The 16,528-nt window shown below is 36.2% G+C and overlaps 1 protein-coding gene across 1 annotated transcript; it reads left to right on the top strand.

Annotated features, from left to right (window-relative positions):
• Positions 1 to 6,076: 6,076 nt before the first annotated feature.
• On the top strand, positions 6,077 to 7,753 carry LOC118435202. The gene is made up of 2 exons (XM_035850759.1): positions 6,077 to 7,287; positions 7,364 to 7,753. The coding sequence occupies exons 1-2, from the start codon at positions 6,100 to 6,102 to the stop codon at positions 7,583 to 7,585; spliced, it is 1,410 nt and encodes a 469-aa protein (XP_035706652.1). The 5' UTR covers positions 6,077 to 6,099; the 3' UTR covers positions 7,586 to 7,753.
• The last annotated feature ends 8,775 nt before the right edge of the window (positions 7,754 to 16,528 follow it).

Genomic DNA, 16,528 nt, shown 5'->3' with positions numbered 1-16,528 from the left:
AAGAATAAAATGAATACACACTGTAAGCAAAAAAAACTTTCAAAACATACACTCTTAGAAATTCAGTATTAAAATAATACGAAGCGGTATTCATATATGACTACCAACGTGGTGTCAATACGTAATACCGCGTGGTAATTGCTCGGTACTAAAGCTTTACCATGTCGGTAATAAATTTTTGCGATTGGCACAATTTTAGTATGTACTAAGCAGTAGCAACCGAGAAATCAATACCTGCCTGACTACATATACCAGATTTCTAACAGTGTACGCGTACGCGTATGTCTTCTTGCCGATGAGTTCTAAATGAAATGAAGATGAGTTGACCTTTAATTCGCTATAACTAGTCGCCCACTGATGAAAAATTGAATTTATAAGTATTTTTGGACTCCCAGATAAATTTAGGATGAAATGGTGCAAGTTTCAAATAATTACAAACCTTTCAGCTTTTTTAATTTGAGACCAGAGTGTACATAAATGATTTGTAAATGAGTTATAAACAAAATTTGAAAGAACATATACGACCTTCCCCTTTTTTGTGGGCACAAAAAATGCATAACTTTGGGAATTTATTTCAATGAAAGTCCATCGAGCCGCATCTCAAAACTTTTATCATTACTAGTACCAGTATTGATAATTACAATATAAAAAAATTGAGGTGCGGCTCGATGGACTTTTAGAGGAATGAGCAAAATCCCAAGAGGGTTTTTTATGAAATTTTGCGAAAATCCATGCAAAAAATTGTCACCACGTCGCTACGTTCGGGTTGCCAACCAGGATTCTTCAATCACTAACGGCTACGCCGGTGTTTCTGGGTTCGGCCGTAACTCGGAAAAAAATGGAAATTTTCATTTTTTGAAAAGCTGGATATTATAATATCCAGCCTTGTGTATCCATGTGTCTGTCTGTCTGTCTGTTCATAAATTCCATAAATTCATACTTTTACGTAAACTGCTTGTGCGTTACAATTTTACTAACGTAGAACTAAATAATAAATTAAAATACACAATAAAACCCTACAGTGCAGGCAGACTCCATATAGCCAAGTCAGGGACAGAGTCCTTTGAATTAGAGTTCTAAATTTTTCTCTGAATTGACCGACATAATATTACCAAACTCCTTGTTTTGGATAATTAAATGTTTGTTAGATTTTCTATTATTTGGCATAAAAACCTTTTGAACTTCCAAAGCTAGGTGTGCTATCGAGAAGTTGTTTTTATCCCCCATACCAAATTTCAGATGGAAACAACTTTTCAAAACGGTATCGGTCAGCCTCCAGGGTCACTCTGCTTGCAGTTTGCTCACTTTTAACTTCATATTCATTCATAAGAAACCATTAAGTATCACCATGCCCGATTTAATGTTTTTAAAGCAATTTATAAAAATCTGGATGGGTCACCCGTCACCCCATAGAGTCGCTACAGATAAAAATTTTACCAATTTCATTCCATATTCTTCCATTAAGACATGTAAGCAACATTTCAGCTGGATATGACGATTTCGAAAAATCAGTATTCCAATTCTAAATATCCAATATACATTAGGCATGATTGGTCAAGTGGTTGGTCGGTGGGGGTCATTCAACTAACAATGCGATAAAGCTAGCGGTCTCGCTCCAATTTTGACGAAACCACGAAAATTATGTAGCATTAGATAAATCATTAAACACGTGTTTCAGGATTTTTCATAATACTCAGTTTAAACGAAATTATGATTAAGTCAGCGAGAATTTTTATTTTTACCGTGAAATTTTTCTCGCGAGAGGAGGGAGGAAAGTACAGATTCTCAGATTCCATCATACATAATTTTGTTTAAGCTAAAAATTTGTGGGCGTGACGTGTTTTTTCCCCCGCACAAATTTTTAAATTATGATAAATTTTCAAAATTTTGAAAAATGTAACAAACCAAAAATTTTTGAAAAATTAAAAGGTTTTGAAAAAATGATTTTTCGTTTGCACAATGTAATTGTGCAAAAGAATTGGAAAAATTTAAAGCATTGAAAAATTGGAAAAATTTAAAGCATTTAAAAACATCTTGACTTTGGCTGATTTTGGTACAACAGAAGACTTCCGCTAATTTCCTTGTGTCAACAATTTAAAATTGGTCCGGTCAAAATCGGAAAAAACACTTCATGCCCACGCATTTTAAGTTTAAGCAAAATTCTCCGTAAGCGAGAATCTCCCTCGCAAGAAAAATGTCACGCAAAAACGGAAATTCTTGCTCACGGCCTTAAAAGGCCTAATTTTGGTAATAATGTTAACACGTTGTAGGGCATGCCTCGAATCTCGAAAGAATAATAAATAAAAACGTGTACGTAGAAATACTATCATGCAAAATAGAGTAATTAGTCAGCAATTAAAAAATAGGAAAATAGTTTAAAAATTTTCGTCGACCCAGTTATGGCCGCACCCCGAGAGTAAATGGTCCAATTCATCCTCAGAATAATCAGAATACAATAAAATGTGTAATGCACTTGATATCTAATTTATCGCTAATTACTACTCCCCTGACTCGGGCTTCATTGTCAGTGATTGGCAAAATCCACCAAATTAGCAAATAATTAAAAATTTATTCGTTGACTGAGTTACGGCCGCACCCTAAGAGGAAACGAATTGATTCATCCTGGTTGCCAACAACAAAATCATGAAAAAATAAACACTAAAAAACCGACCAAAAACTTCTGAATCTCAATTCGAAAGAAATTTGCCTCAAATTTTAATTCGTCTTATCTGCTTTCAACTTCGAATTTTTGTTTTTTATTTCACAATGCCGTTTATTAAATGCTGCATTTCCACCTGCAAAGCAAAAATCTCTCCGGGAGTTCGACTACAACGGATAGGAGAACCAAAGTTTTGGCCATACTTTCAGGACTTCGTCGAGGATTCGAAAAAGTATTCAAAAACTGATGTCATTTGTGGAAAACATCATGCACAGGTAAATAAATAGTTATACATATCACATAATTATTCGAGTTAATTAATTAAGAATTATTTATTATTAACATAAACATTGATAAACTATGAAATACACTTAGTTGGCTTGGGGAGTAGAGGAAAAACCCGATGTTGGTGGGTTGGGAAAACCTTTACTTGATCCGGATAGGCGTCCGAGATCACCATTCGGCCCCTTACATGATTTTTGTAAATAAAACGACCTATCATTTAAAATATAAAATAATTCTTCTAATCCTCGTTGACTGGGGACAGCTCCCATGATTGATGCCGCATTCCCGCGTTGAACTGCCAAACTAATCCGTTGAATGAGAAAAGTTGTCGACATTGGTCCAGTGACATCCTTCATCCTCCTCCCAACATCTTGGATGAACTTCAACCCTTCCGTCCCCCATACTCCTGATGTCTCGATAGCCACCGGAACAAAGATATAGTTTGTTTTAAGTTCAGAGTACAGTTTGTGTTTTTTGGTCTCGGCTAGTTTTGCTGCTGTGCCAGCATGTCTAAGTGTGTGAGAGAGATAAGAGGGGGCAAAAGTGTCTGTACATGTAAAGTCCCATATTAGTGAGCGTCCCTGTTTGTAAGGTATTAGTGTTAGACCATCCGGTCTTTTTCCATCTGTCCTACAACACCCTAATGGTTCCCTAATGCTTGGTATGTCTGCAGAAATTAAGGCTCTCTGTATTATGTCATTGGCTTGCGTATGTCTAGAGTGCCTGCCAGCACTTTTTTTACATGAAAGACCATGTAGACCATGTTCATCTACTTGTGCGCCGCAAACACATTTATGAGGGAAACATAAATTTAACCCTAACCTCAAACCTATTGCAATCCTGAAGGAATTATCGTCTAAAAGTGTGCCTAAATTCCTCGATGGTAAAGCTTGCAACCATGCACCTGATTCTTTTGACCTTGATGCCAAAATCCTAGCAGTATTTATTGGGGTGGTGGATGATTCCAGGATACGTGAAGATACGTTATTGAAAATTGGACTTTCCCAGGATGATTGAAAAGAAGTAATTGTACTGCGAGGTAGTTCTTCACAACTAATTGACTTCCACAAGTCCTGCGCCTCGGTCACAAGTGAATCGGACAAAGCAGTGACATACGAGGGCAAAATTAAAGAAACCAAGTCAGTGGTGGCAAATGAAGATGCAAGGAAACATGGAGTTGCTAATGTTTCAGATTGTCTAATTCCTAAACCACCTAATTTAATTGGTAATGCAATTTCTTCTAAAGACAAAGGATTAATTTGGCAATTTGTAATTTGTTCTAAAGCATTATGGAGCAATGAATCAAACTCCTCTAGCAAATGTGGAGATTTAAAAATAGGGGCTGCCCTTAGTAGATAAACTAATCGTGGAATAGCTAGTGAATGTTTCAAGAGATAATACGCAATATGGCTTGGAATGGAATGCAATCGACCAGCCATGTTAGTAAAAGCGTGAATCTTTTTGCGGAAAACATGTTCAATAGATTCAAGAGTCAAAGGTGCACCTAAAAGTTCAGCATTTTCCTGAGTCATACATGAAATACCTGGTGCAACTGATTGGAAAGATTCTAGTATACATTGCGTGTTAGTTTGTGGACCTAAAACTGAAACCTCACATTTATCAAAGTTCAATTCTAAACCTACTTCATTTGCACATGAGATAATATGTTGAAAATCGTCTAACACTGTAGTAGGATTGCCACCTAATGTACCATCATCTAAGTACCACATATTAAATTCTGACCCTAAATTTGAAATGACTGGATGCAAGGTTAAACAGAAAAGTGGTGGACCTAACGGATCTCCTTGTTGAACACCTCTACATGAATCAATTAAAGAAGAATTCCACACAAGACTGGATGAGAATCTATAGCACTGATTAATATAAGGATACAAAGTTGGTACAAGTTCGTGAACGGATGAAAGCAATTTCCCTCTATCTACCATATTAAATGCATTCTTAAAATCGATTTTAAGGAAGGCTGTAGGTGATTGATGTGGAAAGGAAAAGAATCTACGGGCAGCGTGTGCTCCTGCTTCAGCAGTTAATTAATTAATTTTGTAGATTCGGAGAGCTGCCGGTGCGGATATGAAGCCAAAAGGGGAAAAATGACGTCGAGCTCTTCCGTTCATCCCAGCCGACGAATTGATCACAAAGAGAACTAGGCATAACGCTTATCATGAAGATGACCCTCCTCTGGGAACGGATCATTCTTTGGGGAAGGATAATTCTCCGGGGACGGATCAATCTCTGGGAGCGGATCATTCTCTGGGGACGGATCATTCTCTGGGAGCGGATAATTCTCCGGGGACGGATCAATCTCTGGGAGCGGATCATTCTCTGGGGACGGATCATTCTCTGGGAGCGGATCATTCTCTGGGGGCGGATCACTCTCTGGGCGAGGACCACTCTCTGGGCGAGGACCACTCTCCTGACGTGCACGAGGAGCAGGGACTGTTTGACTTGTACTCACCAAATAGCGATCAGCTCCTCCATGACGATGATCAGCTTCTCTACGACAATGGTCAACGTCAGGACGATTTCGTGCTTCCAGAAGATTTTTCTGAAGACTTTTCACTCCACAACTCCAATTCTATACCGGTTTCAATTGATCAGTCACAGATATTCTCAATCAGTACTGCATCAGAAGCCTATAGTTCCCAATCTATTGTCCACATGTCACAAATCTCCAGCATCAATTCACAATCATCCACAACTTCAAACAGACGTCTCAAAACAATCAAATCTGTTACATCAACTCAGAAGTGTTGTTTCATCTGTAAAAGCACGGAAGGAAGGAAACAAATTCCAAAGTCAGCAGTGAAACAAGTTTGGGAAGAGAAAAACATCTTGCTGCCACAAAAAAATCGCTGCTGCGCATCTCACCTGCAAGACGGAAAGTTTTATAGCGAAGATCTAGACAACATCGTCGCCAACAAGGCTGGTATTATTATGAATGACGCTGAAATTGCAAGTTGGATAATGGAGTTGATTTCGAAGACGAAGAGGAACTTTCCGATGAAAAGTACAAGACGCTTCTGGGATTTGGCAAAGACGACTTTAGATCCCTCTTTAATTATGTCCAACCCTACCTAAAGTCAAGTGCAAACAGACACCCAAGAAATGCACTAGCCCTCTTCCTCTGTCTTTTAAGAATGAATTTGTCACAACCAGTCTTGGGCATTCTTTTTGGAATTCCAAATGTCATCACCATAAGCGACACCATCAACTCAGTGTCCAAGGCGCTGGAGACGCACTTTGTTCCGAAGTTTCTAGGATTTCAGCAAATGACCCGAGAAGTCGCCATCGCAGAACATGGAAGAAAAATGTTCAAGACACTTTACGAAGCTCCTGAGGACACTCTTTTCCCCATCTTCGATGGCACGTATCTCTACAGCGATTTTGAACTCCAAAAGATGACATGGTCTGGACAGAAGAACCGAAATCTAGTGAAACCAATGATGATAGTGCTTGACGACGGGTACGTAATCGATGCTCCGGGACCTTATAACAGCAATGGCGCGAATAACGACGCAGGAATTCTAAAGTCACTTCTAGTCGAAGGTAGCGAGCTTCTGAAGTTTCTAGACCGGAAAAAAGATCGTCCCGTCGTCGATCGTGGCTTTCGCGACAATGGCCCCCCTCTGAAGAAAATGGGATTTAAGGTATATATGCCTGAACTGAAAGCCAAGAATAAAGACCAATTTACAACTCAGCAAGCAAACACATCTCGCAAATGTACCCTAGTTCGATGGCTAGTAGAAGCTGTAAATGGACGATTGAAGATTAAGTTTAAATTCTTCTCGGACGTAATCCCGGGCTCTTATCTACCCAAATTGCGAAGATTTTTCAGAATTGCGATGGCTATGATCAATTGCTTCTGCCCACCACTTATGGAAGATACTGAAAGGCACCAACAAATCGCCCTGGATGCTTTGGCGAGGTCAAAAGTGGATAATGAAATGAAGAAGCGCGTCGCACGGGACAAGCTAGACCGAAACACGGAAAAGTGGTCAACGGCTTCCTCGTCCGGTGTTCAAGGCTTTCCTATTCTTTCAGTTCAAGATCTAGAGAAGCTGACGTTAGGAGTGTACCAAGTCTCATTGGCCAAGGAGTACACCAAGAAACACTTGAGTGAAGATTCAGAATTTAATATTCAACTTAATACCGAAGTCTCTGGAGTTCTGCGAGCCAAGTTGGCAAGTCGATTCACGTCCGGAAAGAACCACCAGCTCTGGATCCAGTTCGACGCTAATTTACAAAGCCACAACGCCATCACTGGTTATTACTGTGACTGTTGGCAGGGTGCAAGAACAGTTGGTATGTGCGCCCATGTCACTTGCGTAAGTGCCCATTTCTTACGTAGCCTTAAAAATAATGTGCATCTAGTACACACTAAAGGCAATTTAAATATTTTAGGTAATATGGTATCTTGGATATAAAAGACATCAACCAGAAAATCTAAGGAAAAGGAGACCAAGGGTACTCGACTTTGTTGACGCAGCGATGGTCATACGAGGGGCGCCTGGTACGTCGGCAACAGCATTGGTCCAAGTCGATCTTCAAGATTTACAAGAAACTTCAGATGATGATGATTCTTCTCCTAATATTCGGATTTTAAGGAGTCATCACCAAGAATAGTGGTATTGAGAGTGGTGTTTTATTTTCCTGGTATGGTATATTGTTGTATTAAGCTCATGCATTTTTTTGGTTTGTTTTCTTTTTGCTATAATAAACAATTTTCATTTTCCCATAAATCATGTTTTTTTGTAATTTGTATGTCTTCATATTATATACTAATTAAGCTTAATAAAGTGCAAAAAATCCTAAGCATATATACTAATTTAGTTGCACTTTTTACATACCAAGTATGCATATTTTAAGTTCGTCAAAAAATTACAATTATTTTATAACTAAATATAAATAAATATAAAATAAAATAAACCGTCGCAAACGCGCATACGGAAGTAGCTTCAGACTACTTCACTCCAAGCACTCCCACGACATCGCGGGAACACTTGATTTTACTGTATCTGATCTATACATTCCATTTTTTTTTCAAAAATCTCATTTTGCCCCGACCACACCCCCTGACGGCCGGGGGGTGTGGCACGACGGGGGAACTCAAAATTTCACTCTATTTCATCCATAGATTCAATTGCACTAAAAATCTCATTTTGCCCCGACCACACCCCCTGGCGCCCGGGGGTGTGGTCCGGTTGCACCCAAAAGTTGATAGGATCCTCCCCCTGGGGTCTTATGGATGATGGCGAAAACCTATTTCGATTATCTCGATCCGTTCTCCCGTTATCCTGCTGACAGACAGACAGACAGACAGACAGACGGACAGACGGACAAAGTCTTTACATAAAGTAGCTAAAGCTACTTAATAAAATAATATTAATACTAACCGACTAAAAACATAGCCCCGCCACAATAAACAAATAAAAAAAACCCCAATAAGTGGGGGGGGGGAATCGAACCTGGCCTCCACTTACATTTTCTGCCTTGTACAGAGGGAGATGATCTCTCCCTACTGGGCTACTTGGGCAGTGGAGGTTGTGTGTCACTGAATTGCAGCACGCTTTATATGCATGTGTGCAGTACAAACGGAGAGAAGTTTGTACATATCTATATGCATGCATTTATGTAAATCGAACAATAAAACCAAATAATGCAAAATGTACATATTTATTAAGGTCATGCATAATTAAAAATATTTAAAATGGCACCCAAAGTGAAATCATTATGGCGAAAAAATTGTATTTTTAATTTTTTGACTAAAAGTCCCCAAGTTACCATCCAAATTACATAAAAATTGAGTAAATAAAGGGGCCGGGGATTTTGGCTCGAAATCGTCGCCAGGGGGCCACGAAAAAGGGGAAGTTCGTATGTGTCCTTTTGTTATTTCGTTGGAATTTATATCTGTATCTAGAATTTATATTTCCGGGAGTCCAAACATGCTTAAAATATCAATTTTGCACGAGTTGGTAACTAATTATAGTGAATTTAAGGCCAACTGATTTAGAACTCATCGGCAACACTATATATACTCGTACATACCTATCAAAATAAATGGATTCCTACATATATATAAATTTTATTGAAGTTAATATCATAGAATTTTAAATTTGCAGTAGTCACGGTCATCATTTCTATACGTTTTGGATCCATCTTATGGATCCTCTTTTCCCGTTTCGTGGGGTCAGGAATTACCGAAACACAGTGGAAATGGTGCTTATCATGGGGGATATTATATTACACCGCATTGTTAGTTGATAAGCGATTATCAGAACACACAAACAATAAAAATTTGGAAAACGGGTGAGCAAAGGTTTCCTGTACAATAAGATAACTGACGTCAACTTTGTACCTTTGTAACTGTTTGTAAGGTTTGCAAGTTTTTACAAACTAAGGAAATTTGATTTACCAACTTTTACGAAGTGCAAATGCATGCATGTTTTTGTTTCGTAAATAAAAGTTCGTAAATAATTTTAGTTTTTAATATTTTAATTTTCAATTTAAATGAGGGTTACGCTTGTGAGACATTGTTTTAAAACAATGTCTTTAAAACAATTTTTTGCTAAATAGCAAAAAATGTTTACAAAGTAAGCTCACGTTAGGAGTGCGTAACCTTACAAACCTAATGCATTTGCGTAGTTAAAAACTTGACGTGAAATAAAATCCCTAGAAAGGAGAGCGACTCTTTATGTACATGCCCCTCTCAGATCTCTATGTCCTTTGGATATTTGATAGTCCTAGACGAATGTAGGATAACCCCAGAGTGGATTGATGCTACGACCACATTTGCGCCGGCCACACCCCCTCGAAGGTGTGAAAAGCAGGAAAAATTCCCTGTTTTCATGAATTTTAACTGTTACCAAAAATCCAATTTTGCTCGGATTTTGATCAAGTTTGCATTTTTGTGATCCCATATACTTGTGTGATCATATCCAGTAGCAATTTTCACATTTTTGAAATTTTCGTAATTTTCGGATGGATTTTCGGATTCGAAAAAAATCAAAATTTCAAAAAAGTTGAGATTGCTACTGGATAGGATCACACAAGTATCTGGGATCACAAAAATGAAAATTTAATCAAAATCCGAGCAAAATTGGATTTTTGGCGGATTTTTGAAGTAGTAAATTTTGGTAGTTTTCGCGTTTTTGATGTGAATGTGCCATGACATCAAACCACTTAATGTTCTAGGGCTACTACATATGCAAAAGGCATCAAGATCTGAGAGGGGCATGTAGGCGGTCTTCCCTCTTAAGTTATACAGGGTGGTTTAATAAATGTCACGCTATAATGTAAAATTTTTCAACGGGAAAAATTCCTAAATTTCCGCGACATAGATATCGGAATTTTGTCTGTTGAATTCAACAGTTTAAGAATTTTATCACCAGTATTCCATCAGTTTTGATAATAATTAATAAAAATCCCAAATCTTACAACTAAATTAGAGGATTGTCCCTTTGCAAAATTTTACATTTAAACCACCCCGTATAATTAGTTTTATTCATTTCAGCCACATCTTAAACGTGTGGTCATCTGGAACAGAACGCGTTGGGCATGCAACCTTAAGTTTGTCGAATGGGGGCTACATAAGTTTGTGGCCTGGGGGGGATAGCGTAAGGTCGGATAACCTTTTCAAGAAGCTTCCAGCTCAAGGCGTCTTTGAAACGGACTTTAAGCGGGACATTATTAACGAACGAGGAAAACCAGACTTACAATTCAACATCCCACCCCATCTTCTCGACTCGGACAAGGTTATTCAGTGGAAAAAATCTTATGAAGGGGACGGGGTCTACAAATTGAAAGGGATGAATTGTGCGAACGCGGTTGAAAAAGCGTTAAACAGCGGGGGACTTTATTTGCTGGGGGGATCACACCATGGATTCGCAAAAATTCGCGTTCCACTTGCATCCGATGAATCATTCGGTGTAAAATTTAAAACTCCTCTGCTCACGTTACCCCAAGGGATTCTGAATCGAGTCAAGTTAACTCTTGCCGTAATGGAAAGTGGTACCTTTTTTCGCACGGTGTATATTTTGATTCACATGGGGTCCTCATTTTGTCTTATTCCTGGGGTAATTTACTGCTGTAAGAAAATAGGTTGGCCTGTTTTTCGTTATTTTGCAAGGATTCCAGAGCCGGTTTTTTATACTCTACCCGTGGTGGTAATTTTAGCATCATTTTATCCTGAGAATATCTTCTCATTCAGTCGCTTCGTAAGAGACTTCGTAAGAGAATTTTTCCGATAGATCAGTAATTATTTTAAATTTAAATTAATTAATTGACAAATTCCTCTGATTCGGATTCGTAAAATAATCCAAACATGACTTCTAATATAACTTAACTAACCTTAACTCAAAATTTAATGTGTGGACAAATCTGAAATTTATTAAATCATGGCAATTTGAGGTTTGATGACATATAAACAATACATGCTAAAAATTTTATGAAATATTTAAAATAAAATTACCAAGGGCAGATCAAAAATTTTTTTAACTAAAATTCATTCACGTTTTACTACAAATTAAAAAATAAGTAATCTACGTAGTTTCATCAACTTTTATAGGAAGATGACCGCAGCATCTAACTTTAAATTGTAAGAATCTTTAAACAATATAAATTCTGAACTCGGCGTTTAAGTCGTCCTAATTTATCGGCGTACTCACGACCACGTGTTATTTCTCATCGCATCGCAGCTCATTTTGCGAAATAAGGACATGTCCAATTGCTGGGTAAATTTGCGAGAGAAATCCGATAGTTTTCCAGCCAAAATATTTGTGAAATCTAACAATTTATTTTGCTATGCTCTATTTGCGAAATATGCGAGATATGCGAAAGTTTCAATAATTTTACAAATGCTAAATTATAAACAAATTATGTGTCTGGATGTATCAATAATGACAAAATTGTGTATACTGATACTAGATTTGGACGAATACAGCCCGACTAAAATTGTAAATTTCAAAATAATTCATTATGGTTATTTTTTACCACTTCATCAATCTCGCGTAATAATGGACCATATCTAACACACAATTAAATTGTCGAGCAAGTTCACAATTTCAAATCGGTGCTTAAACCAGATTAATCTGATGGCTAAATTTTTAAAATACTAAAAACTTTATGTGAAATACATGTATATACGTACTCTCCATCCACGCCGTTTTTCACAAATTTGTATGACCTGGATAAGATTTAAGTTTATGGAGGCAATGCGAATTTTAAAATCAGAAATTTCAATACATTTTTGAAGTGGTCGTCATTCACATCGCATCCGATCATACCTGACAAAATACATTTCTGACTTTAGGCAAATTTAAAAATCTGACATCGGCGTTAAAATCGTGACAATTTAAGAATTGATGACATATCAACACTGTAAATGTTGTTAAATATTCAATAATTATATTTAACAATACATTCATCAGGTTAATGTAAAATCAATGACTCAATTCCAAATAATTCTAGCTGAAATTTTGAAACTGGTCACTTTTTTGTCCCTGATCATAAATAGCAAAAATTTCGAATTTTGGCAAAAATTTATAATCTTGCACGCCGTTATAAATTTATTCTGATTTATTCTGGGATAGATTATTTAAACAGTAATTTGTAGCTAAATTACATGTTTATTTACGGTTCATCACATGCAATTACATTTCATAATAATTTATTATGCACAATGTAATGAAAATTTGATTGTGCATTTGTCTGTACAATTTCTAAGAACAGGGGTAATTTCCTATCAATTTTACACCTTTTATGAATTTTTTCTGGAATAAGTAACGTGGCTCGAGTAATACTATAAAATAGACAGGGTTGCTTACACCTTTATATCAACTTTTCTTGAAGGAAACCACACCTACTATAAAATAAATAAAATTCTGATTCATTAAAACCTCAAGACGGCGTTTAAGTCGTGATAATCTATAATTTGCCGGAAAGTTAATCACATCTTTGTAATTATTGAAAGTGTCAATCATGAAAAAATCTCCAAACGGCGTTGTATTTTAACGCACATTTCCAGTATGAGGACTTGATATTTTATTTATTAGAACCAAGCTTTCAACATTGTCTTCATCAGTGTTGCCGGAATAGAATTTGCAAAAAAGCGATCTACAAATTTTGTGATATCACACAATGATAATATTTTCCTTGGTAAGTATGGGATCATCATAAGTGGTAGGATGGTAGGGATCCAAATATGTGGTTCACTTTTTTGCTATTTCTGATGTTCATGGTATGAGGAAATTTTTTAATGCATACACTCTAAGAAACCCGGTAACTAAGTTATTACCATGCGGAGTATCTATGTGACTCTACCGCATGGTAATTAATTTATTATTGAGTGGTAGACATTTTGCTACCAAACCGGTAATAACCCCTGTCACGAAATTTGAAAATATTACCAGCCGGTAACTAATTTTCTACCACTCAATAATAAATTAATCACCATGCGGTAGAGTCACATAGATACTCCGCCTGGTAATAACTTCGTTACCGGGTTTCTTAGAGTGTAGTGACTCATTTATTTTGCGAATGAAAGTAATACAATTGAAGTCAAAATCTTATCTATTGCATACTAGATATTTTTGTTTACTGCTACATACATACAATTAATCTAGTATTAGATTCAAACGTACATAGATATCGTTCATTTTGGGTTATCCTTTCACCCTCCATCTTATCCGAGACGCAACGGCGTGAGGTCAACATAGAATATTTCGTTGTGTGGACACTCGGTCAAATTTTGTTCTACTTCCCACCCCTCAAAGAAGTAGATTCTGTCCAACGAGGGGACAAAGGCCATGGCGGGAGCTCGTACGTAGGATTTATGTTCACTAAGCAGAGGCAAATTCGTTACTGGAAAGAACTCGTTTTCGAAGGTGACTGTATCAAATTGATATAGGCCGTCTCCCCGCATCTCGTCCCACAGGCCGTGTCCTCCCATTACGTAAATATACCTGAGGGGAATAAGAAGAATCGTGGAAGAGACAAATATGACATTTATGACAAATAGACGGACAAGTTGGAAATTTATGACAAATATGACACAAATTGGTCATTTATGACAAATATGACACAAATTGGTCATTTATGACAAATAGACGGACAAGTTGGACATTTATGACAAATACCATACAAATTGGTCCTTTATGACAAATATGATGGACAGCTTGGTCATTTATGACAATTTAAACTTGTCATATTTGTCAGAAATGTTGAATGTCTGACAGATTGGACATTTCTGACATGTTTGGCATATTGCTACTCTCATCACGTATTTAAACATACCTCCCGTCAAAGACGGAAATAAGGCGAAGTTTGGAAGAGTGGGAGGTCCCACGAGCATAGCACGGAATGATTCCACGTCTAATTCCAACGCATTTTGAGGACCAATCAGTCCGAAAATGTAAGTCTTGCTCCCCACACGGGAAGCAGCACCGACAAAAACTTGGAAGAAATTAATAACTGTTATATCTAATTGTCAGTGTTGTTTAATTACTGGAGTATGTAATTAATTACTGATTATATCGGTCGGGAAATTATTACAATTAGAATTGCTTGCGTCACAAGTAATCATACTAATTATGATACGGCAAAATTAATTTTCACAGTCGTCTAATACGGTCTTGCGAACCAAGAATTACTTGACTCAATTGAAGCCAAATAATTAATTACTAATTATAATTATATTGTCACAAAGTAATTAAAGTCAATTACTAATTACTTTCTCGACTTTTCCTTTTACCAGACTTAGCCAAAATTGGTAATTGCAACTTGTAATTTCAATTACTTCGTCAAAAATGTATTTACCTTTACCTCCGATTATAAAGAAATGTAATTAATTTTGAATTGATTAATCAATTATTAATTAATCAAGCAATTGGAATTAATGATTTATTTTATTAAGCTTTCAGATAATCAAAATCATTATTTTCAGATAATTAAAATCATCCAATTGACCCCTATTGGAGGTGAGTTTGAGGAAAAGTCGGGAAACTGATAAAGCACAAAATTGAATGCAGATTATGAAATGTTGGGAGCAAGATACCAGTCTGGAGCAGGAACATTCAATATTTCGGGTATTGTCAAACGTGTTTTATCGCTTTTATAAAAGGATCCAGAGACCAAACACACAGCATTTTTGTCTTTTACGGTCTCTGTTTCACATCCTGAACAATTTCCCTGATCTTTTTAATTTCTTAAGTCATTTTAAGAAATTAAATTTATCAGAAACATATTTCTGTTAATAGACAATGTGACTTTGGCAATTTTAAGTTGTGAATTCTCACTCACTTTGCCCATATCTAAAAGAAACAATTCTAAATTTGGACAAATTAAAAATCTGGAATCGGCGTTTAAATCATGATCCTTCAAAAGTTGCTTTCGTACGAAAATACTACAAATTTTATTAAGCTTTTAGAATAGATTAATAATAATAATGAGGATTTATTTGTTCACGCAAAATTAGTCCATTACATTTTTAGAAAAATAAAATCAAACCCCATCAAGTGGGAAATACTTGACCTTATACATTTCTACAACATATCATGCTTTAGATTAGGGGCTTACCCTTCCAATATATGAAAAATTATTTTAAATTTAAATTAATTGACAAATTCCTCGTATTCAGATTTGTAAAATAATCTGAACGCCTAAAAGTTTAATGCTTGGACAAATCAAGAATTAATTAAATCATGGCAATTTAAGAATTGATAACATATCAACAATACATGCTAAAAATTTGAGAAATATTTAAAATAAAATTTCCAAAGGCAGATCAAAAAAATTTTTTTAACTAAAATTCATTCACGTTTAATTCGTAGATTTCATAATAATTTATAGCACAAAATGTAACGAAAATTAGATTTTTCGTCTGTCTAATTTCGAACAGGAGCAATTTCCTGCCAACATAGCACTTGTGATGACTTTACTACAAACAAATTAAATATACATACATTTGGACGAATACATTCCGAGCAAAGTTGCAATTTTCAAAATAATTCGCTGTGTTTGCTTATCACTTGAAGAAAAGAATTAAGAAAGCATAATATCTAGTACGTAATTAAATTATCGGACAACTTCTGAAATCGGCGTTCAAACCATTTGTCTTTGCTACTAATTAAAAAGGGTTATCTAAATATTTATCGACTTTGCCGGAAAGATAATAATCTAATCTAACTTGCAGTTATAAGAATCTTTCACAAATAAAAATTCTCAAATCGGTGTTCAAATCACAAAAAGCTATAATTTTCCTGCACTTATTTACAATGCTAAACCATAAACAATTTAACTATGCGTCTGGACGTATCCATCATGACAAAATTTTGAATATTGATACCACATTTTGACGAATATATCCCGACCAAGATTACAATTTTAAAAGTGTTTTTTATGGTTATTTTTTATCACTTGATCAATATCGCATGAATTTTACTGTGATACGTAATGAACCATGTCGATGAAATTCAAAATCTGAAACAGTTTAAACTAGATTAATCTGATTGCTGATTTTCATAAATGCTAAAAAAAGCTTATGTCGGGCATATATTGTAACATGAAAATTTT

The sequence above is a fragment of the Folsomia candida genome, unplaced genomic scaffold, assembly GCF_002217175.1.
Source record: "Folsomia candida strain VU population unplaced genomic scaffold, ASM221717v1 Fcan01_Sc004, whole genome shotgun sequence".
Lineage (NCBI taxonomy): Eukaryota > Metazoa > Arthropoda > Collembola > Entomobryomorpha > Isotomidae > Folsomia > Folsomia candida.
The sequence above is the reverse complement of the archived record's forward strand: the minus strand, read 5'-3'. Positions and strand labels throughout refer to the sequence as shown.